At 57.8% G+C, this 22,408-nt stretch overlaps 1 protein-coding gene and 1 long non-coding RNA gene across 2 annotated transcripts; one reads left to right on the top strand and one right to left on the bottom strand.

The window, feature by feature from the left end:
- Positions 1 to 4,374: 4,374 nt before the first annotated feature.
- ZDHHC7 (zinc finger DHHC-type palmitoyltransferase 7) lies at positions 4,375 to 14,214 on the top strand. The gene is made up of 6 exons (XM_019413023.2): positions 4,375 to 4,689; positions 8,843 to 8,967; positions 10,209 to 10,305; positions 10,714 to 10,795; positions 11,508 to 11,638; positions 12,309 to 14,214. Exons 1-6 carry the CDS (start codon positions 4,375 to 4,377, stop codon positions 12,483 to 12,485), a joined length of 927 nt encoding a protein of 308 aa, XP_019268568.1. The 3' UTR covers positions 12,486 to 14,214.
- Positions 4,688 to 21,937, bottom strand: LOC109245599 (uncharacterized). The gene is made up of 3 exons (XR_002070974.2): positions 21,007 to 21,937; positions 15,840 to 15,994; positions 4,688 to 6,156 (listed from the first exon to the last, which is right to left on the bottom strand). It is a non-coding gene; the product is annotated as an uncharacterized LOC109245599 (long non-coding RNA).
- Between the last annotated feature and the right edge of the window lie 471 nt (positions 21,938 to 22,408).

The raw sequence follows: 22,408 nt of genomic DNA, 5'->3' as shown, positions 1-22,408 counted from the left end.
TGCTTTTCGAAGGGGCTGCTGCGTTGGCGCCTTTTTAAAATATATACAAGTAATTGGGGATTTGGTCTCATTGTAGAGATGCTGCTCTAAACGGGACGCCTGAGCAGTCTTGTATTTTGCAAAGCCAGCTTTACTTTAAAACATTGTTACGTGAGCTTATCTGAAAACAGTTCAAGATATCATTGCATATTAGTAGTTGTTGGTTACCGCATAGCTATGTGAACAAAGTTACTGTATATAAATACTGTATTTTAAAAGTCCCCCCCCCTCCCCCCGCAATTAGTTTCAGCAGCTTTGGAGTCACGGCCACATTTGTTCCTCAGAAGGGGCTCAGGGCTGGAAAGGTGCTAGGGGACAGTGGCCGGGGTGGAGGTGGGAGGACAGGCAGGGGGGCCGTCGGGTAGGTGCTGAGGGAGAAGTGGCTTCTGAGGAGCCTTGAGGCAGGACAGTGAGCGGCCTCGCTCTGCTCTGGAGCGTCTGTCTGGTGGCAGAGACTGGGGGGCCCCGGGAGAGGCGCCTCCCGCCTCCTGACCCCCGGCCCCTCCTCCTCCCCGACTTGCACGCCAACCTCCCGCTGTCCTAGTCAGGGGTTTTGGTTTCGGAAGACAGCACCGACGGAGGGTTTGCTTGAGCAGAATAAGCTATCGGAAGGACACGGGAGAAAGAACGGACAGGCGCCGGGACGGTGGGCCAGCCGACTGTATTTTATGCTCTCTCCTGAGTTCTTTCTCTTTGTCACTTAGCTCTCCTTTTGGGAGAGTTCCTCACTCTCCTGTCCGGTCCTGTTTTTAAAATTCTGTCACCATTTTTATTGCCAGTAACCAGGAAGTTCTCAGAATGTTCCTCTTTTGTTTCACAGATACGATTTCTTATTTCTTCTTAAGTTCTCTCTCTGCCTTTTGCCTGTTCTGTGTCTCTTTCTGGGGCTCTAGCCTTTCGCGAGCCCCGTTGTGGGCTTTTTTCAAAACATCTGAGCCACGTGTAAGCCAAAGAATTATGCTGTCCTCCTTGAACGCACACAGTGATGCGTGCCAGTCATATTTCAGAAAGACTGGAAATAAATGGACAGCTTGAAAAAAAAAAACTAACGAAAAGATTCGTGCTGGGAATAAAGACTATTTATGTCGGGGGTCCCGCCCACCTTGTTATCTTCAGGCCCTTTTTCTCAGGGCCACGCACGAGTGCTTCTCCAGAGGCCAATTCTGGTTGCCACCCGCGGGTGCCCGGGAGCCAGAGGGAGACGCCAAGGGGGGGGCGGTCTTTTCCTCCAGTAGGCGGTCCTCAGTCGGTTCCCTGCTTCCCTCCCTCCCCGCGGGCCCGGCATCCCTTGTCCAGCACCTCTCCCCTCGTGGTCTGGCTCTCTCCGGTTTTCTCTGTAATTCTCCTGCTGTGGCCGCTAAAACCGTTGTGGGCTTTCGAAACGCAGGCTGGTCGGATGTGGCCTGGATTCTCCCTGGGGATCTTTCTCAAGAGGTTCGGGCTTCCAGACTCGCATTTAATGCTGGGGCCACTGCAGAGTTTACTAGTAATGGAAATGCAGACGAGTGATGACTTCGTCAGGGGTGGTTCCGGATAGCGGAACTTTACGTGACAAGGGTGATGTCGGTCATACAGCTCCCCGAATTAATCACGGCCTAAGAAATGCCGTGTACTTCGGTCGTAAGAGAAGTAACCTTTCTCATCAGGTCTTGTTGTCTTTCAGATCCCGTCACATAGGACACTATGCACCTTCAGATCCTGAAGAAAAGGCGCAAAGTGTTCAAGTAATGCTTCGAGCTCGTTTGTGAGGTGAGCGAGGGGCCCTGTTTGGCTGCGTGGCCTCTGCCCCCTTTCTGACGCAGACGCCGACTGCGTTCGTTGACGGGGCGGTTTGTGCCGTATAGACGGTCAGTCTTTGACCTGTGGGCTTCGGCTCGCTCGCCGCCTCTGGAGGGGGCTCCGTGACGCGAACCCGTGAGCGATCGGTGTGGCAGACGAGGTGAGCGCCGGGCGAGAATCAACGGGAAGCGTCGCCCGCATGGCAGTCCCCACACGTCGCGGCGACCCGCCGTGCCACCTGCCGCGTTCTGGGAAACCGCTGTCCCTAACGTGAGCATAAACAGCTCAGGTGCGGCAGCGTGGACGGCATCCCGTTAAATCGGCCGCTAAAGTCAAATGATGACGTGCGCCCCCGGCTCGCCCGTCGCTCGATCGCGCTGCCTCCGGGGTTCCCTCAGAGGTGGCCGTCAGGGCTCGGAGACGAGGGCGGTGCGGCCCTGAGGGGGGAGGGGGCCGCGCCCTCGCCCCGGCGGCTGCAGGCGGCGTCACGTCTGCTGTCCCGTTTCCAGCGTCTGCATGGCTTCTTCACTTCCTCCCCTCCCTTCCTGCGGTGTAAACACAGTGACTCGGCAAAACGCCGGCTCGTGCAGCCGGTGACCGAGAACCCGGTCTAGCCGGCCGCGCCCTGCCGCGTTCAGTGCTTGTTTTCCTGGACACAAAGTGACTTTGGGCGATCAGGTTCTTTTCCCGTGGCCTTCGGCTGGATTTGACAGATGTGGCACATCGGCGCCCTCCCACGGTGTCCGTGCGTCTGCGGCTTCTCCTGCAGGAGCACGCCTGTCACCGGTACCTTGCCGGGAGGGCCGAGCGATCGCCCTGCCGGGCCCTGCTCTCCAACTGCCCAGACGCGCTCTGGCGCAAGGCTGGCCTGTAGCTTCTTGTCTTGCTGTCCAGCAAGCAAGCGCCCGCTCGTCACGGGGAGCGTCTTGCTCGAGGAGTGGCCGTGGAGCAAAACGGATGCTGGTCGTAGGGATTCTCTGGCTTAAGGCCTCGATGTATAGTGACGATGCACTAAGAGTCTTTCATGGAAATCGCTATGAAACTACTTAAATCTGAGAAAGGGACCGCTCTCTTGGCGTTGCATCTGCCGAATAACAAACATGCCCTCGCCGGCGGCCCAACAGCCTGCACGCGGCAAACGGGCACACGGGGAGAAGGCCGGACCCTTCATGAGAGCCCGCCAGGGAGGGGAGATGCACAGGAGCTCCCTTAAGGCAGAAGGGGGTCTGCACGCCACAGGCAGCACCGGTGGGCGGGCCCTGAGAGTTCCAGGGACGGGAGAAGCTTCCAGTCACTGCCCGGGCACTGACAAAACTGGGCTGCACCAGGGGTGTGCACCGTCCTCCGATGGTCACGTCTGGTGTGCCAAAGCCCTTCTCCCAGCGTGCCCCTCTGGGGAACGGTACCTGTCAGGACGGCTTGCTGGGGGGAGAGGGGCGCGGGGAGCTCCTCTGCACTGAGTGGACCCCCGGGAAGGCGCACCGACGGGCCGGAAGGCTGGCTGTGATCTGTCCACGCTCTCTTGGTCTTTAGTTTCTTGTGTGTCACTCAGAAAAAACCTTCAAGCGATGTGTGTCCGACCTGCGAGTGAGGTTATTTTACGGCTTGAGGGAAACCGGGTCTGGTCTCGTGCCCGTGCACTGAGCTGCCTCTTGTCGGCTCGTCCTTGTCATCACTGTGCCGCAGTTGCTTCCGAGGAAGAGCCGTGCCCATCTGTAGGCCCGTGGGGGCCCGGCGGTGCCCTCGCTCCTGCTCCCACGCTGAGCGTCCTCGGGGCCCCTGATGGAAGGCCGTGGGTGCTTCTCCTTCCCGTGCATGAACACCAAGGCCAAGCGAACCCCCAGCCCCCCTTCCCCACCGTGATCACGAGCTCTCAGCCGCTCGGGTCGTTGTCGGGGCGGGGCGCGCATTAGCGCGGCAGTCAGAGCCGGCCAAGAAGAGTCCGGGTTTTTCCGGAGTCCCCTCACACCCTGCGCGCTGTCCTGTAGCGCTGGCAGCGTGGGAAGCACGGGAGAGGTGTCCGAGAACGGCTCAGCGAATGGATTCACAAGGGAACGAGAGCGTTAAGACATGAAAGCAGAGAGGAGCGCCCTCCAGAAACAGCACAGAGCTCGGGGCGACGGAGGGGACAAAGAAGCACACCGCACGCGGGGGTCCCGAGAGGACGGGGGCCCAGGGCCTCCGCACAGACACGGCCCGGGCCTGCTGGCGAGGGTGGCGGCTGTGGCACGACTCGCTTGGTCTCCACCGCGGCTGGGAGGCTGCATCCGGCCTCTTCTTTCCCTTATCTCTGTTCGTCCGTGGCTGTGGCTGGCCGTCGGTGGCTGTGTGCGCCTCGGGGTCACTCGTGCCGTGGGGTGTACTGTGTCATAGGCTGTAAACTAGTCCCCGAGGTGAAAGATTTTAAAGTTCAGGTCTTGTTCCGTTGTTAATGTTCTTTTCTGCTGTGTGTGGACTGTCTCTCGAGATGGTCCGGAGCAGACTAACCCAGTGTGCACCTGCCCCCCTCCGAGCCTCATCAGCTCTGTCCCATCTCCTAGGGTGCCCGGGGACACCATGCCGTCATCAGGACACCGGCTCCGGGATGTCGAACATCATCCTCTCCTGGCCGAAAACGACAATTACGATTCTTCGTCGTCCTCTTCCTCTGAGGCTGACGTGGCCGACAGGGTCTGGTTCATCCGCGACGGCTGCGGCATGATCTGTGCCGTCATGACGTGGCTCCTGGTCGTCTATGCGGACTTTGTGGTGACTTTCGTCATGCTGCTGCCTTCCAAAGACTTCTGGTACTCTGTGGTCAACGGAGTCCTTTTTAACTGCCTAGCGGTGCTGGCCCTGTCGTCCCACCTGAGAACCATGCTCACAGACCCCGTGAGTACCCATGGTCACCCTTCATCCCCTCTCGTGTCTGGTCGTGGGGCACCACAGACCCCGTGGCGAAGGTGCTGTTCCTCTGGCCTCGGGCTTTTATTAACTCCTGGTACAGACGTGTAGCATTTTTGTGTTGGTTTTTTTTTTTTTTTTTAAGTTTATTCCTTTATTTTGAGAGAGAGAGAGAGCGTGCGAGCAAAGACAAGTGGAGAAAGGAAGCAGAGGGGGGAGAGAATCCCTAGCAGGTTCCACACTGTCAGCGCGAAGCCCAACGCAGGGCTCAAACGCGTGAACTACGAGGTCATGAGCTGAGCTAAAGTCGAGTCGGACGCTGAACCGACCGAGCCACCCAGGCGCCCCTATTTCTTTACGTAAAGCGGGTTCCACACCCACCATGCAACTCAAACTCGTGACCCCGAGATCAGGAGTCACGTGCTTCCCCAACCGCACCCAACGGGCACCCTGCTTGTTTCATGTCTGAACTGGAGCATAAACATTGCTCAAAGTGGGGTCTCCGTGCAGAAATGAAAATCCATCCCACCGGGCTGTTGGTGCAAATGCAAAGGTGTCCCTGAGTGATTTGTCAAGTCCCTCCTGGTTTAAGTGCTTTGTTTCTCTGCAGATCAGACTGACAGCTGGGAGATCTGGTTCTAGATTTCACCACTTAACCGATCTTTTCCGTTGTCTTTTGACCAGAAGCAACTACTTGAACTTCAGTGGGCTAAACTGAGGTTAGATATGATCTCTAAGTTCTTTCTAGCTTCACAGTTTGCTAATTGTTCTGTAATTACACACAGAAGCCGAGGCTGGCATCTCTTTCTAGCCTGGAGAGGGTCAAGGTCCTGCTTGTCTGTGCAGCAGGGAGGGAGAGCTCCTTAGTGACCGCACTGGTTCCACCAGGTGTGGGTCGTTGACCCGGGAGGAAGTGACTGCGCAAGCGAGGTGTCCTCGGCTCAGGGGTCAGGGAGGGAGCCCGGCCCGGGTGTATATTGTGCGGTGTCGACAAAACCAAGGTGGTGTGTTGGGCTCCGTGTGGGAGCGATTTCCCTCAGAATAAAGACCTGACGCCGTGAACTGCCATCGGTCCCCGATGTCCCGAAGGCCGCTGCATTCAGAACCTCTGCGTTGGGGTTGAGGTTCTTCCTCTGAGGTGTGAGACCTCCTCTAGGTCAGCAGAGCGGTTGAGGCCCTTACAGCTCAGCCAGGAGTCCCCTGCAGACCCTGGATCCAGGCTTGCCGCAGAGCCCGGAGGGGACGCGGAGGGCCGCTGTGTGGGGCAGGAGGGCCCGCAGGCTCAGCGGAGACGTTCCGGCCATCGGCGTGCACGGCCGGGTGCTTGTGGTCCCTGTGGAGCTTCATTTGAAAACAGGTTCTTTCGACAGCATTAAAACAGTGGTTTTAAACCTCGGGGGCGGGGGCTCCTGATTTGTGAATTACAGTCTTTAGGGCTCGTGTCTGTTGGTGGCTCTCTCTAAAGAAAAGACTGAGAAGTTAATGTCTTGTACAGATTTTTTTATAAATGAGATTAGGAGTTTGAGGCTGAAGCGATACTGATCAGTCCGCAGAGGGTGGTTTACGTGGACACTGATGTGACTTTTGCTGTCTGAGCTCAGATCCCGGGGCTTTTCCCTGCTCTGTTCACTCGGTCCCTTGCCTAGTGGGGGTCCTGGGCAGAGGACAGCATTTATAGACCCGGCCGGGTGGGCAGCCGGGAGCGGCACTGTGGGACAAACTCAGATGCATGGTCTCCCAGCGGCTTTGCAGCCTCACCTCACAGTCTCTGACCACAGCCCAATCTGATGTCCGTCAGAGACTTTGCAAGGGCTCTTTCCTTGCCGTCTGTGTGGCACAGCCTCCCTCTGGGAGTGAAACCCTGCTCCTGAGCCCTGCGGTCCAGCTCCTATCCCGGCCCCCCTCCTCCTACAGAAAAGGTCTCAACCCTTGGAGCAAGCCCCAAGGAGGCTGGGGGAGGCCGAGGAGAGGTGGTAGAGAGAAGGTGTGGGCAGGACGCTGCGTCTGTCCTGCACGGACACATTCGTTTTCCTGGTTGGGTCACTACAGAGAACGTTGGATGCAGTGTTCAGAGGGAGGGCCTTCCAAGGTCAAGGAGGAGTTAGGGGCCTTGGATGTCAGCATTTTAATTCGAATTTAATCCATATACCATAAAACTTATGTTTTTAAAGTGCATAGTTAAGTGGGTCTTATCTGGAGCTGTGAAACCCCCACCATAGTCAGTTTTAGGACATTTTCATCACCCGGGCCTTTGTCTTGAAGCTTCCACTGCACTCTGGAGTTCCCAGCTTGCACCGCTGTGCCTGTTTTCACATGCTCCCTGCGCCCTGGGAGATCCATAAATGAGTATGTAGGTCTAGGGGAAAGCCCCGTTCTCAGCTGCCCCTTGGCTAGGTCTTGGGGATCCAGAACGCATGCCAGGGAGTTGGGATGAGATGGAAAGATACGGGAGAGGGACAGGGACGCAGAATCAGTGTAGGGCCTCCCGAGGCCCCGAGAGCGTTGTCGCCTGCCCAGGGTTCTGGGCCAGGAACCAGAAGAAAGACGCCCCAAACACCAGCGGGGGGCCCCCCCAGCCGTTAAGCCCCGCGTGAGGGCCGTGCGGCTGGAAACGGTCCTGAGGGATCTCTTGGAAAAGAGGGGCGGTTGTTGGGGTGTCTGCTTTTCAGAACGGTACGGCAGTGGGTCACAGTTTTTACTAGGGAAGGGTACACGTCTGTCTCATAAAAATGAAGGTGTGTGGAGTTTTAAAATTGGGTCCCTGGCCTCCTACTATGGAAACACGTGACACTGAACTGTCACCGGGAGCGTGTACGTTGCGGGGTTTGTAAGATCAGTACAGCGTTGTGACTACCGGATGGGTGGAGGAAACCTGATTAAAGACTCCAGATTGTGGTATGTAAATCCCCTAAAATTAACATCCTGACTTAAATTTTCAAAGCCAAAATGTTTTGAACCTTTCACTTTTAAATCTTTCTTAAGGAGAAAATTGTAGTGTTAGGAAACACTAGGCTCCTGACCCGAACAGCTTCCCAGTGCTAGGATGGCCAAGGGACAAGTGCTTGTGTGTTGGGAGGTAAACTGAGGAGCAGGGAGGGCTGGGCTCCTCCTGCTGGTGCACGGGTATTAGGTCAGCCCTTGCCCCACGCAGCTTCAGCTCTTGTGCCCGGGCCTCAAGGAGTCCCCTGCCGTCCCGGCCACTGTGTCCCCGCCACTGCTCACTGCTGCCTCGCGTCTCCTCGGGTCTGCGCTCCCTCCGCGGCCCCGGCCTGCACTTCCCAATGTGCCTTTCTGCTCGAGGTGCAGGTTCCGTGGCGCTAACCGGTGGGAGAGGGGACCTCGTTCCCACCTTGCCACCGTTAAGAGCCTCCTCCACGCCAGCGGGTCCCCTTTCTTCGTGCGCCCCGCCGTGGCTCCTGGAGTCCCGTCCCGCGGACGTGTGGTCACTGCGCAGCCCCCCGGTGACCGCTGCTCGGGCCTCGCTGGCGCTCTGCCTCTTGCCGTATTTCACCTTGGCCAGCACGTGGGGCACCCCTGCCACTGCCCTCCCACCGCGGGGCCCTCCCCACGGCCGGCACCGATCCCGTCTCAGGGCCGCACTTGGCAGGTGTGTGTACGTGTGTGTACGTGAGCGCCCGTGGCGAGGCCGGCAGACCCGGGCGCGTTACGCAACCTCGCGGATGAGAGAGAAGGTCCTTCTTGATAGCGTCCCGTGAGGGTTGCCCGGCTGCAGCTGATGGGAAAACTCTGGGCCACCCTGGTCACGTCAGCCCTGCCCGTGAGAGCGCGGTGACAGGGAAGGGTGTCACCCTTCGGGACAGGCAGCGCCCTTGAGTCGGGAAGGCCTGACGAGTAAGCCTCGCCTCCGGCGTGTTCTGCGTCAAGCCAGGGAAGACTCAGGTGACTGACCGGTTCAGAAAGGATAAAAAGGTATTTCGAGTTCATGTGAACGCAGATGCCACTTTTCGAGGGAAGTGACTTCCGGTCCTGCCCGAGGGACGGTCACATCGCCGCACTTCACGCGGCGGCCGTGGCATCGCGCATCATCGGACGGCATCTCAGACCGCGGCGCGTGCGCTCACTGCTTCTGTTTTTGAGCTTTCCTTCCCTGGAACCAAAATACGCTCTTGTCCCGCCACAGGGGGCAGTGCCCAAAGGAAATGCCACTAAGGAGCACGTGGAGAGTCTGCAGCTGAAGCCCGGGGAGGTGATCTACAAGTGTCCCAAGTGCTGCTGCATCAAGCCTGAGCGCGCCCATCACTGCAGGTACCGAAGGCCCCGCCCTGGGCAGCGCCCCCCCCTCCCCCTCCCCAGGGCAGCTCCCCCCCACTGCACCCCTCCCTAGAGAATCCCCTCCCCAGAGCAGCCCCCCCCCCCACTGCACCCCCTCCCTAGAGCAGCCCCCTGCCCCGAGCAGCACCACAGCACCCCATCCCCAGAACAGCCCCCTCCCCAGAGCAGCCCCCCCACAGCACCCCTCCCCAGAGCAGCCCCCCCCACTGCACCCCCTCCCTAGAGCAGCCCCCTGCCCCGAGCAGCCCCCTCCCCAGAGCAGCACCCCCACAGCACCTCATCTCCAGAACAGCCCCCTTCCCAGAGCAGCCCACTGGCCCAAGCAGTGCCCCCACAGCACCCCATCCCCAGAACAGCCCCCTCCCCAGAGCAGCCCCCTACCCTGAGCAGCCCACCCACAGCATCCCTCCCCAGAACAGCCCCTACCCCAGAGCAGCCCCCTGCCCCGAGCAGCCCCCCCACAGCACCCCTCCCCAGAGCAGCCCCCTGCCCCAAGCAGCCCCCTCACCAGAGCAGCGCCCGGCCCCAAGAAGCGCCCCCACAGCACCCCCTGCCCAGAGCAGCCCCCTGCCCCGAGCAGCGCCCCCATAGCACTCCCTCCCCAGAGCAGACCCCCACCCCAAGGAGCCCCCTGCCCCAGAGCAGCCTCCCCAGAGCAGCCCCCTCCCCAGAGCAGCCCCCTGCCCCGAGCAGCGCCCCCACAGCACTCCCTCCCTAGAGCAGACCCCCGCCCCAAGGAGCCCCCTGCCCCAGAGCAGCGCCCCCATAGCACCCCCTCCCCAGAGCAGCCCCCTCCCCAGAGCAGCACCCCCACAGCACCCCCTCCCCAGAACAGCCCCCTGCCCCGGGGAGCCCCTTCCCCAGAGCAGCCCCCTCCCCAGAGAAGCCCCCCACAGCACCCCTCCCCAGAACGGCCCCCTGCCCTGAGCAGCCCCCCCACAGCACCCCCTCCCCAGAGCAGCCCCCCGCCCCGAGGAGACCCCTGCCCCGGGCAGCCCCCCCTCCCCAGAGCAGCCCCCCCACAGCACCTCCTCCCCAGAGCACCCCTGCCCAGAGCAGCCCGTGTTCACCGTGGCCGATACGACAGCCCCTCCTCCAGAGCAGGAGCCCCTTCCCAGAGGCCTCTTCCCAGCACCACGTTCTGTGCGTCGGATGCGTGGCCTGGGGTCGTGTGTTCTCAGCACGTGGAACACCGACAGGTTTCTCCTTTTCAGTATTTGCAAAAGATGTATTCGGAAGATGGATCATCACTGCCCGTGGGTGAACAATTGCGTGGGAGAAAAGAATCAGAGGTTTTTCGTGCTCTTCACTGTGAGTAAAAGTCCTCGCGTGCCGACTCGTGTTGAGTTTGTAACTAGAGCCTTGCCCGGAGCAGGCGAATTTATTCTCCCGTCTGACGGGGTTCTCCGGGACCCGCGTGATAAACTGTGCCGCGGTGGGTAGGACGCGCCCCGGCAGGTGTGTCTGCTCGTGTTAGTTTAGGTACCGGACACAGTGTCGTCCTCGCTCGGATGCCTTGAGTCACAGTTGCTAACAGCTGGCCGAAACGCGTCCCGCGTCCATCGTGACCTCGGGTGGGCAGCCGGCAACCGCTGGACTGATTCCTCCCGTCCTTAATTGGGACTGATGAACGAGACAGGGTCAACACGCCGACGTGGCCTTTGCTCCTAAAATATGTCATCGCTCCCTGAGTGCTAATCGGCTTCTGTCTTGTTCCAGATGTACATAGCTCTGTCCTCAGTCCACGCTCTGATTCTCTGTGGCCTCCAGTTCATTTCCTGTGTCCGAGGGCAGTGGACCGGTAAGCTCGGCGTGGGTTTCCTTCCCACAAGTGCCGCCGTCAGGCGGAAAGGGAAAAGCTACAGGAATCGACAAGTTCCTTTAGGAAGGAATACGGGTTTTAACACCCCCGTTTTGCTCGTGGATCGAAGCCACGTGCACAGAATCGTCCTTCCTCAGTCCAGAAGTAGTTGGTGCTGAGTCGCTCTGCAGAGTGGGAGCCTGCCCGGAAGTCAGCATCCTCCCACCAAACCTTGCGTTTGCTTTCTGGTCAGCCAGCTGGGGGTTGTTCCGTGTGGTCCTCGCGTCACCGGACCCCCAAAGCACAGCGCAGGAGGAGCGAGTCAGGTGGGCGCTGACTGCCGCGCCCCAGACCGGCCGGCAGGTCAGACAGACTCACCCCCGGGGGGCCTGCGGGGCTGTCCCCTCCCCTAGCTCTCGCTGAAGGTCAGTACGCGGTTGAGCGTGCACGTGCAGTCTTGGCAGGAACCTTGGGTGACGGGGAAGCTGACCTAGAGACGGCGGAGTAGATCTGTGCCTGGAGGGGTGGCCGCCCCCGCCCTGTGGTGAACGGCGAACGTGCCCGTTTACGGATGAGCCCTTCCGTCCGTCCGCGCCGGCTTCGGGGCCGGCACTGCGAGGACGCTCCTGTGCGCGGCCGCTGGGCCGTCCCGTGCTTTGGGGGGCTGCTGTGCTCTGGTGGCCTCTCACGGCCCGCCCTCTCTCGTTCACAGAATGCAGTGACTTCTCGCCTCCCGTGACTGTAATCCTGCTGATCCTCCTGTGCCTTGAGGGTCTTCTGTTTTTCACGTTCACCGCAGTTATGTTTGGTACCCAGATTCACTCCATATGCAATGACGAAACGGTACGCTTCCTTCTCCGTTGCGCTCGCCCGGCATTTGGCTTGAGTGAGTGGGAAAGGCCAGCGGCCACAGCGGGTGCGAGTGTACTAACTCGGGAGGTAGGGCCGTCTGGATAAGCTGCGGCGGGCTCCCTGTGTCGGTCATTGCCCTGTCGATGCGCCGTGCAGGTTCAGGGATCAGTTTGATTCGAGAGTCAACAGAGCCGGGCAGAGGGAGCCAGGCCGAGTCCCGGTTTCTAGGAGACCCAGCCCCTAGACCAGCTGAGTGGGGGGGCAGGGACCCGATGGCCTTCATGCCTCTGCTCTGGAGGATCTAGGGCAGACACTGGGTAAAGGTGTGTAACAAACGGAAAGAAGGCCGGTGCCCCGGCCCAGAGGACGCGCTCCGCCCTGCCACCACTATATGCGGGTGGCCCCCGGCCGGCCGTGTCTCATGTTGGTGTGGCCCGTGGCTGCGGCCTGGATGCGCTCAGGAGGCCGCGGGGTCGGTCCGGCAAGGAGGGTCTGCTCTGCTGACCGCGAGGCCACACGTCACCTGAGCACGTGGCTGTCCCACGGAACCGGATCCCACACTGTGGCGGTTCCTCTGCCGTGACCGTGGGGCCCGACCCGCGCGTGTCGGGGGCTTTGCCGGTGCTGCCTGCCACCCACCTGCTCTCCTTTCTGCCTCCAGGAGATCGAGAGGCTGAAGAGTGAGAAGCCGACGTGGGAGCGGAGGCTGAGATGGGAGGGGATGCGGTCTGTCTTCGGGGGGCCCCCCTCGCTCCTCTGGATGAACCCCTTCGTCGGCTTCCGGTTGGGGCGGCCGCAGACCAGACCCAGGAAGGGAGGTCCAGAGTTCTCCGTCTGAGGCCCGTCGGCGGACGCGAAGGGATTCAGTCGAGTCCGGAAGGGTGGCGGCAGCTCACCTGTGACCAGTAGGGCGAACGGAACCGACAGACCAGATGCCTGCAGCGAGCAGTTTTGTTTGTAGTCACAGACCGCAGACTGTCCACGTCAGCGACGGGGGCCGGTTTCCGCCTGTACGACTAACAGAAGGTACGTGGCCGCGTGAAGAAGTGTCACGACCTTCCTGCACACTTAGGGTTTGGTTCGGGACACTGCATTTTCTAAGAGGTTGTGTGGGGTATTACATGGGTTATTAAAATCCTGTGTCCTAAGCTGCTTTTTTCAGTCATGAGGAGAAAAAAAAAAAAGTCAATCCAGTGAATGAGAATTCTCCAGCTTAACGGTTTCGGGGCGTTCCTGTCGGCCCTGGGATTCATTAGTGCGCGCCCTTGATCGAGGAGGGGCCCTGACACAGAAAACACTTTGGTCTCGATGAGCTCCGATACTTTGCACCGAGTTTGCAAACGATCTGTGCACCGAACGGTGAAGGTGGCCTTCGGCACGCGCCCACTGCCCCGAAGAGGCCGCTTCGACCCTGTCGGCAGCTCTGCGTGTGCGCGCGCGCGCGTGTGCTTAAGATGGGCGGTGTTGTTGCGGCGACCTAACAGGTAACGGCTGCGTGCGGCCGGCGAGCTGCTTTCCAGAATCCGAGGTTTCAGGGATGAGGGGAGAGCTGCCTCGGGACCCTTGTCCCCTGGGGCTTGTCATGAATTATGAATGTATTGCATTTTGGAGAATGTCTTGATCCAAAGAACAATCACTCCCGTGTGGTCCTTCGTTGCCCTCCTGTTTTGGCTTTATTTTCCAGGTCCCGAGTGCGCGAGGGCCTCGGAACTGATGTTTTTTTTTGTTCCAGCCACATCAGGAGTGTCCTAGCGGCACTTCGGTGAGAAGTCTCGCGGCAGCCGGGTACGCCGTGCGGCCGGATGCCGCTGCCGGGGGTGGAGGGGGTGGGCATGGCCACAGACACTCGCAGAGAGACACGGGCGGCACGGAGGACGTGAGGGGACCCCGAGGCAGAGCCACAGGACCCCCGAGCCTCAGTCCCTCGCAGAGTATTCAGGACGGCAACAGCTTTATTTTTTGTATCGTTCATGTTTGTTTTTCCACCCACGTCCCAAGCGATCCAGTAGGACCTTTGGTGCAGAGCTTAAACTTCCATCAGAAAGCAAACAGCTCCCCTCCGTGGGGACTCGCCTTAAACTCGCCCGGTCTGTACCTGTTTTGCGGGACTCCGGAGGAAGCGGTCCTTGACAAAGCCCGAGGCTCTCCTCCAAGCCTGCCTGCACGCTGACGAGAGCCGGTGTTTCCCTCCCGGCTTCTACGCCTTTCCGTTCACCCGTGAGCTGTTTGGGTTTGGGTTTTGGTTTTAACGAACCCGCACCCTATCCTAGTCAGGCTTCTGCCCCTGCTGACGCAGATCCGTGGGGGACCTACCCGAGACACGCAGCTGTAGCCGGGCGAGCAGAGCGGAGGGATGTCCCGGAGACGGACTGAGAGCCCCGGGGCAGGGGCCGTGTCCCCACCAGAGGGACAGGCCCCAGGGGCCCAGACGCGGCGAGCCGCCAGGGGTCGCGCTGCGTCACGTGTCTGCACATCCGTTGTCCGCGGTGGGCGCGTGTGTCCGGCTTCAGTGTGCGGCTTTTAACGTGTGTACCTGTTCATCAATAAAAAGTGGTCCGAGTGGTGGATTCCCGTGAGACTCGGCAAGTGTGTGCAGGTCCGGTGTCCTCGTCCCCTCCAGCACCGCCCGTATGCGACGCGCGGCGGCCGCTGCCGGCCCCAGGCGCTTCGGTAGGTGGCTTCTCCCTGGTTCCCGGCACCCGCGGCCCGGCAGGTGCCGTCGCTCCCGCGGCGTTGGCCAAGCCCCCCAACGCTCCGGCGCCCTGACGAGCGGCGTGGGCCCTCGGCGCTGCCCTCGCGGACTCTGCCGCGCCCACACTTCACATCTGCTCCGGCGGGGCGCCTGGCGTCCCACTTCGCTTGGTTGTGAGCATTCCTGCAGTGTTTCTGGTGCCCTTTGAAATAAAAACACTTTTTAAAAAATCCGTCTCGTGGATCCAGAACCCCGGCGCCTACAGCCTCATTCGACAGACGTAGCATTTGTGCTCGAGGGAGCCACAGGCCCGTGAGCGGGGCGGCCGGGCCGGGCACTCCCACCGCCACGGAGGGAGGAAGGGCCCGCACCATCCCGTGAGGCGCCTGCTGGCTGCCCAGACGGGTGGGAACACGGAGACACGGCCCTGAGCACAGACGCCGGGCCGGCGGCGACCCTCAGGCTCGCGTCCCCGCAGGATTTTGCTGCCACGTGCCCCGTGTCCCTCCTCGAAGGGTGTGACGCTGACTCCGTCCACAGGAGTGTGACAGTGGGGTTAAGATGGAGAGGGAAAACATTATCCGAACAGAAAGGCGGCTAATCCCGTCTTCCGTCGTACGTGAACTCGTTTCGGCCGCCTGAGCGGAGAAGAGCGTCCTGCGGGTGGCCCGGAGTGGCATTCCAACGCTCTCGATGGAAGGGTAAGTGGCTTACACTATGGACCGGGGGCCAGATTTAAGACCGTCTCCAATTTGAGCAAAGACAGCCCGAAGACACAAAGCGAAGATACGGTGATCTGCGACTGGTTTCGCTTTGTTGTTTTAAAAGCTCGCTTATTTAGAGAGAGAGGGAGAGAGAGAATCCCAGGCAGGCTCCACACTGTCCGCGCAGAGCCTGACGCGGGGCTCGACCTCACGAGCCTCGAGATCATGACCGGAGCCCAAATCAAGAGTCGGACGCGTGACCGCCTGACTGAGCCACCCGGGCATGCCAGGTTTTGCTTTTCATCTGCCTGAGCAGGCAGGGCTCGGTTGCCAGGCCCGATGGAAAGGACGAGGGGATTGTACGCACGGCATATCTGCCGTCTGGGGCACGCTGCCGACTTTCCCTTCCCCTCCCCGCTCGCCCCCTGTATCCGCACCCCGATACCGTATGACAGCTTGAGATGACAAAACAAATGCTGCTAAACCAAGTAGGGTCCTGCGACGGGGTTTGTTCCTAGAGCTAACGGTGCCGTGTGTGTGCCCTGTTCCCTGTCACTAAGTCTCCCTCCGCCCCAGCCCGCCTCCCTGGTTACGGGGTGGTTCCTGCCTTGCCGCCCGCCCTGCTCCAGGAGCCTCGGCTTCTCCGGGGGTGCCGCACGGCCGTCCCGAGACGCGTGCGCTCAGGCTCCCCGCCCCCCGGGGTCCACATCTGGATGCCACAGCTGCCCCAGCACATTCTCTGCCAGTTCCCTGAGAAGGTTCGAGGTTGTCAGCACGTTAGCCTGTTTGCACATACCTGTATCCCACGGTCGTCTGGGCTGACGGGCACCGTAAGCCAGACTGCGGGTTCTGAGTCAGTCTTTCAGCTGCTGAAGAGGGTCTGTGCCTCCTCGGATGGAACCCGATCTCCTCTGCTCAGGCTCGTACCCCTTCTCAGACACGTGCCTTTCGCTTTAAAAAAAAAATTTTTTTTTAAGGTTTATTCATCTTTCAGAGACAGGCAAAGCATGAGTGGGGGAGCGGCAGAGAGAGAGGGAGACACAGAATCTGAAGCAGGCTCCAGGCTCTGAGCTGTCAGCACAGAGCCCGACGCGGGGCTCGAACTCACAAACTGCGAGACCGTGACCTGAGCCGAAGTCGGACGCTCAACCGACTGAGCCACCCAGGCGCCTTTCGCTTCTGGGGGCCGGGGGTGCTGTGCTGTGTTACATCTTTGCCAACTTCATCCTGTCCACTTTGTTTTTCTCCTACAGATTGAATGTTGCACTGCCTAGACTGGTCCTCTGATTTTCTTTCTTATCGTCTATTCTTTGTTTCCTGGAAATATCCTTAACTTTGTCTCCTAGGTGAATATTTTATTCAGGCAGTGGTAGTTTTAATATCCGAGAACCTTTTGTTTATCCTTTGTTCTTTTCTCTCTTTCTTAAAAAAAAAAAAACAAAAAAACAAAACACCCAGCTTTTTAAAAAACTGGTTTTAGATTTACAGCAAAACTGTGCGGAACGTTCAGTGGGTTTCCAAATGCCCTCGTTCCCCACTCCCGGCCCCCAGCAGAGGGCCCCTCTGTTACAGTGGTGAGCCGACCCGGACGCATCATTTCGCCCGAAGCCCGCAGTTCACATTCGGGCCACTCAGTGTGAGCTCTGTGGGTTTGGGAAAATGTGTAAGGACAGGTGTGCACAGGTATCTTTACTGCCCTGAAGAAACCTCTGGGCCCCGCCTATCCGTTCCTTCCCCTCCCCCCACCCGGCAGCCGCTCATCTTTACTGCCTTCATAGCTTTGTCTTCCAGAAAGCGTCGTGTAGTTGGCCTCAGACCAGACGCAGAGACCGTTCAGATTGGCTTCTGTCACTTAGTGACGAGCATACGCGTTTCCTCCGTGACTTTTCGTGGCTCGGGAGCTCATTTCTTTTTAGTGTGGAGTGGTGACTTCGTTGCCTGGGTGTGCCGCAGTTAATTTAGCCACCCACCTCTGGAAGGGCATCTTGGTCGCCACCCAGCTCTGGCAGTTACGAGGAAAGCTGCTACAGACGTCCGTGTGCGGGTTTCTGTGTAGACCTAAGTTCTCACCCCGTGTCTTCTGGCAGGAGTTGTGCAGTCGAATCCATGTTGAGTTTTGTGTAGGTGGGAAGGCAAGGGTCCAATTTTCATTCTTCTGCATGTAGATCTCCAATCTTCCCACCACCACCATTTGTTGAAAAGACTGTCCTCTCCCCATTATGCGTTTTTAGCATCCTTGTCAAAGATCAGCCGACCATAAATGCCTGGGTTTATCTCTAGGCTCTGTTCTGTTCCGTCGGGCTGTATGTTTGTGCTTATGCCGTTACCATACTGTTTTGATTACTGTGGCTTTGTAATATATTTTGAAGTGAGGAAGTGTGATACTGCAGCTTTATTCTTTGCTCTCATGATCGATTTGGCTATTTGTCATCTTTTCATAGTTCTAGATGAAGTTTTAAATTATTTTTCTATTTCTCTAAAAAATCCCATTGGGACTTTGACAGGGATCACTTTGAATCTGTAGATCAATTTGGGTAGTGTGGACATTTTAATGATCCAATCCATGAACATGGGATGTATTTCCATTTGTGTCTTTAACTTCTTTCATCAATATTTTAGTAGTTTATGCAAAGTTCTCGTTATGAGTTTATCCCCAGGTATTGTATTCTTTTTGGTGTAAGTGGAATTGTTTTCAGAATACCCTCTTCAGGTAGTTTGTTGTTAGTGTATAGGTATGTGACTGATTTTTTCATGTTGATTTTATATCTTGCAACTTCTATTACATTTGTTTCTCAGTTTTAACAGTCTTTTTGTTTTGTTTTTCGTAGAATCTTTAGAGTTTTCAATATATAGGATTCTGTCATCTGCAGACAGGGACAGTTTTATTTCTTCCTTTCCAATTTGGATGCATTTTACTTCTTTTTTGTGTTTAAGTGCTCTGGTTAGGATTTCCAGTACGATACTGAGTAAAAGTGGTGAAATGGGCATCCTTGTTCCTGATTTTTACTGCTGAGTGTGATGTTAGCTGTAGACTTTTCATACATGTATTATGTTGAGGTACGTTCTATTTATAGTTGAGCTTTTTTTTTTTTTTTAATCATGGAAGGGTGCTGGATTTTGCCAGATACCTTTTCTTCATCTGTTGAGACGAGTGTGAGATCCTTATGCTTTATTCTGTTAACGTGGCGAATCATATGAATTGATTTTTGTTTGTTGAACCACCTGTGTGTTCCAGGGATGACTACCACTTGGTTGTGGTGTGTGGTTCTTTTAATCTGCTATCGGATTTGGTTTGCTGTTGTTTTGTTGAGGATTTTTGCATGTACTCTCGTAAGAGATACTGGTCCGTGGTTTTCCTGCAGCGTCTGTGTCTGGCTGTGGTGTCAGGGTAATGCTGGCCCCGTAAAATGAATTTGGAAGTGTTTCCTCCTTTTCGGTTTTTCCGAAGAGATGAGAAGGATGGGCATTAATTCTCTCTTAAATATTTGGTAGAGTTCACTAGGAAAGCCGTCTGGTCCTGGACTTCTCTGTGTTGGGGGGGTTTTTGATTACTGATTCAATTTCAGTATTATTTACAGGACTGTAAAGACTTAATAAAATCAGAAACGAAGGAGGAGACATCACAACCAATGCCACAGAAATAAAAACGACCACAGGGGAGGGACTACTATAAGCAATCACATGCCGCCTCACTGGACACCGAGAAGAGAGTGCATTCCCAGAAACGTACAGCCTATCAAGACCGAGTCACGAAGAAACAGCAGAGCGCTCAGAAAGAACCCACAAGGACAAGTGCCGTGGGTGTGTGCGGGGAACAGGACGCTCTGCGTGAGTGTTCCGGGGTGCAGCCGTGTTCATGGCACGTATTTTGAGGAAGGATTTTTTGGGGAGGAGGAACTTGAGACCTCAAACTGATGAACAAGGAGCATTTCCACTGAAGGAAATGTTTGACTTCACCATACTTCGTCTTTCACTCCTCTTCTCATTTTGATGGTCATCCTTGGGGACGCCAAGGAGGGAGGAAGGTGGGGGCTCCTACCCGGCCCAACAGTTCCCAGGGGAACCCCAAACAGACAAGCACCCAAGCCTGCTGCAGGGCACATGAACCTCCGAGAGCCTGAAAGTGGCCACAGGAAGGTCTGCAAGGTGACGGGTCGGACGTGAACTTGGCCCCTGCACGTTTTCCAGAAAACACAAACACAGCAACTCCAGGTAAGACTGGGCGAGCGCAGAGGTCCACGGTGACGTCACTTGATCCCACGGACGAGACTCACTATCGCCACTGTCACGCTGCCTCCCTTCTCGTGTCTGGATCTCAACCCAGATCCTGGAGGTGTCCGGCCCGTCGTGCAGCCGTCTCTCTCGGGACCGAGTTGGGCAGTGGGCGCTCTGCTGCGTGGATGAGATTTTCTTCGGTGCCGGCACATCCCAACGAGATGATGAGATGGGAGCAGGCTTGTACGTGCACTTAGGACCCTCGTGCCCCTTGGGTTCTTCTTAACACTGGTCCCACGCGTGGGCCCTTGGGTGCAGAAGCTCAGCAAACACAGCATTATCCTGACTTCACGGTCAGGCTCGGCCGTGTCACGGGCACGACCTACAAGGTGGCGCACCAGCTCTGAAATCCCTTCTATGACAAGCTCCTAACGTGGGGCGACCGAACGCGACGTGCCCCTTGGCCACGGGGAGGTATGCGTGTGTGTGCGAGGACACTACCCACGTACAGCGACTGGCCCTCCGAAAACCCAGTGGCTTGTCTTCACCTGGCCGGTAGAATTTGCACGAGTTCTGAGAGGAGCTCCCAGTGCAAGGTTTAATAATAACGATGCCCAAGACACCATTTCGACATTTGCAGTTTCCAAGATGCCCTCCTGGACCTGATCGCATCTCACTACAACCTTGAGGCAGATAACACTGTGTGCATTTCATACACCAAAACACCGAGGCTCCCTGAGGTTACAGAAGTTCCTCACTAGGGAGGGAAGGAGGAGGATCCCACATGGCCATTCTGGCTAGAGTCATCTAGTTCTCCTCTGTTTTTATTTTTCTAAGTACTGAGTTTAAAAAGTAATACAAATATCTTCTTTGTTTTTTATTTGTTTTTGAGAGAGAGAGACAAAGCACGAGTGGGGGAGGGGAGGAGAGAGAGGGCGAGAGAATCCCAAGCAGGCTCCTCACGGTCAGCACAGAGCCCGACACGGGGCTTGAACTCACGAAACCATGAGATCACGACCTGAGCTGAAACCGAGAGTCCGACGCTTAACCGACTTGACCACTCAGGCGCCCATAAAAAAAACCCTTTTCTGAATAAACAAATCGAAAACAGTAACACGAATTGCATCTTTCACTGAGGTTGTTTCAATAACATTTTTAGCACATACTTCTGAACTGCAGAATATAGCCTCAAAACGCCATCGTTGTTTCCAGGCTGCATCACGGCCCCGCGACCCCCCTGTGCGCTCGAGCAACGCCCGTCCATGTCCCCGTGACCCCTTCCCTCCAGAGAAGCCTTTGTGTTGGTCTCCGCACGTGTGCAGGTGCTGGGCCCAACCCGGGATTTCTGGGCTCTGCTCCGATACTCAGACCTCATACTTTAGTGTCTGGGATGTGTGTGTCCGCACCTTAACATTCCCTGGCTCAGACTCCAGACCCACGTGGTCTTTTCTCTGTGAGTTTAACGCAAATCCTGGGGAGGGTGACGCGGGGTGGGGGGGAGGAGGGGGGACAGAGCTGGGTCAGTGGCCAGGACACGGCCACCACAGCCTTCATCAAAGCCTGCGGGAGCCAGCTGCAGAGAGAGGGCACCTGGGGAGAGGGAGGGCACTCTGGCCCCAAGGGTCCCAGGCGGTGAGTCAGAGAGGCTGCTCCAGGACCCACGGGTGGCTCCGGGTGGCCATTTATGTTTAACATTAACAGCAGCGACTTCATAATAATGTGAGAAGCTGGCTGACTTCCCAACTCACCTGGTCATCCAGAAGCAGCTCACAGAACTCCAGGAGCACCAATTTCTGCCGCTTACGTCACCTTGGTGGCCGGGTCCCTGTGCGCCGGGGCGGCCAGCCCAGGGGAGGGAGCGCTGAAAGGGAAAGGGGTCGGCTCTCAGCGTGGTATCAGCATCATGCCACCAGAGGGCACCACCAGATCACGGATGTCCCCGTGCCATGCAGGCCACAGACTCCTACCCGGGGCTCTTGCAGGCCTGTGGTCCACACACGCTTACGGACACCTAATGCCTACTGTGTGCCAGTGAGGCCTCTGCCCTCAGTAGACATCAGTATGAGAAAGAGAACATACGGTTATATACTGTGATTCGTGCTATAAAAGAACAGCAAGGAGAGGGAACATCAGGATGGACATCACGGAGAGTGAGAAATCAGGTAAGGGCCGGGGAGAGAATAGCCATGCAAAGGCCCTGGGGCAGGGAAAGGCTGGTTTACTGCAGTCTATCCACTAGGTTAGTGAGAGTTCTGTCTCTTTGACATCAACCCGGAATTGGAGCTGCTTAAAACCAGAGAATGCTGGGGCGGGAGGAGCTGCTGGAGCCCACATGGCCCAGCCTGCTGGGCTCAGAGAAGGTGCCCGGGGGCCGACAAATGCCCACACGCACGGTCGCCGGCCAGGGGAGGCAGAGGCTCATCCGAAGCAGGTTTCCTAAAGCACAGGCTAGCCGTCTGCAGACAGGCCTCTGAAGACGAGGGACTTCAGACACCTTCCTCCGGGGTGGGCAGCTAGGGTCCTCGGTAGGCACACCGAGGGCAGTGGGAGCAGGGGTGACGTCTGCCATGGAAAGCAGGGGACGGGGGCCGAGCAGCCAGGAGGGGTCCGTGCACGGCTTTTCTCCGACCTCAGTCTAGGTGAGACCCTGTCATCTGGGCAGCAGGGGCAGTGGCCTGCTGGGTGACCTGGGCAGCCTGCCGGCGAGGGGCTCCATTCGACACCCCGACAACTCGGTGACCAGGCGGCGCCTGTGAGGGTCCCCGCTCCACGGGCGGATTGGCTCCGAGTGGCCTGGAATGTGGCGGAAAGAGCCTCCCAGATGCGGCTATGGTTCCCATCCCTGCCACCTTCCAGCCGCGTGGCCTGGGGCGCCGCCTTCCCCTCCATGCCTCAGTGTCCTCGTCTGCAAGATGATGGCTAACGGTTCTGCCTCGTGCGGTCTGCGGGGGGACTGGGGCCACGGGGCTGGCCGCGACGCCCGTGCGCGGCAGGTACTCGGGAAATGTAGTGCCCGCTACGGGGTGGGGGCTTCGCGGCCACGCAAGACCTCACGCCCGCCCGCCGTGCAGCGGGCGGTTGGGTTCCTCGTCCGTCTCTTTTGCCCTTTTCTTGGTTTTTCCGGACTAACCCTGTGTTCTCGCCTGAGAT

The sequence above is a fragment of the Panthera pardus genome, unplaced genomic scaffold (genome assembly GCF_024362965.1).
Source record: "Panthera pardus isolate Hobbes unplaced genomic scaffold, ASM2436296v1 HiC_scaffold_19, whole genome shotgun sequence".
Classification (NCBI taxonomy): Eukaryota; Metazoa; Chordata; class Mammalia; order Carnivora; family Felidae; genus Panthera; species Panthera pardus.
This window is presented reverse-complemented; position numbering and strand designations above follow the sequence as displayed.

Coding starts and splice junctions, on each gene's coding strand:
- ZDHHC7 (XM_019413023.2), top strand. CDS start 4,375: ATGCCGTCATCAGGACACCGGCTCCGGGATGTCGAACATCATCCTCTC. Junction 4,690..8,842: donor GAACCATGCTCACAGACCCC/GTGAGTACCCAT, acceptor GTCCCGCCACAG/GGGGCAGTGCCCAAAGGAAA. Junction 10,796..11,507: donor TGTCCGAGGGCAGTGGACCG/GTAAGCTCGGCG, acceptor TCTCGTTCACAG/AATGCAGTGACTTCTCGCCT.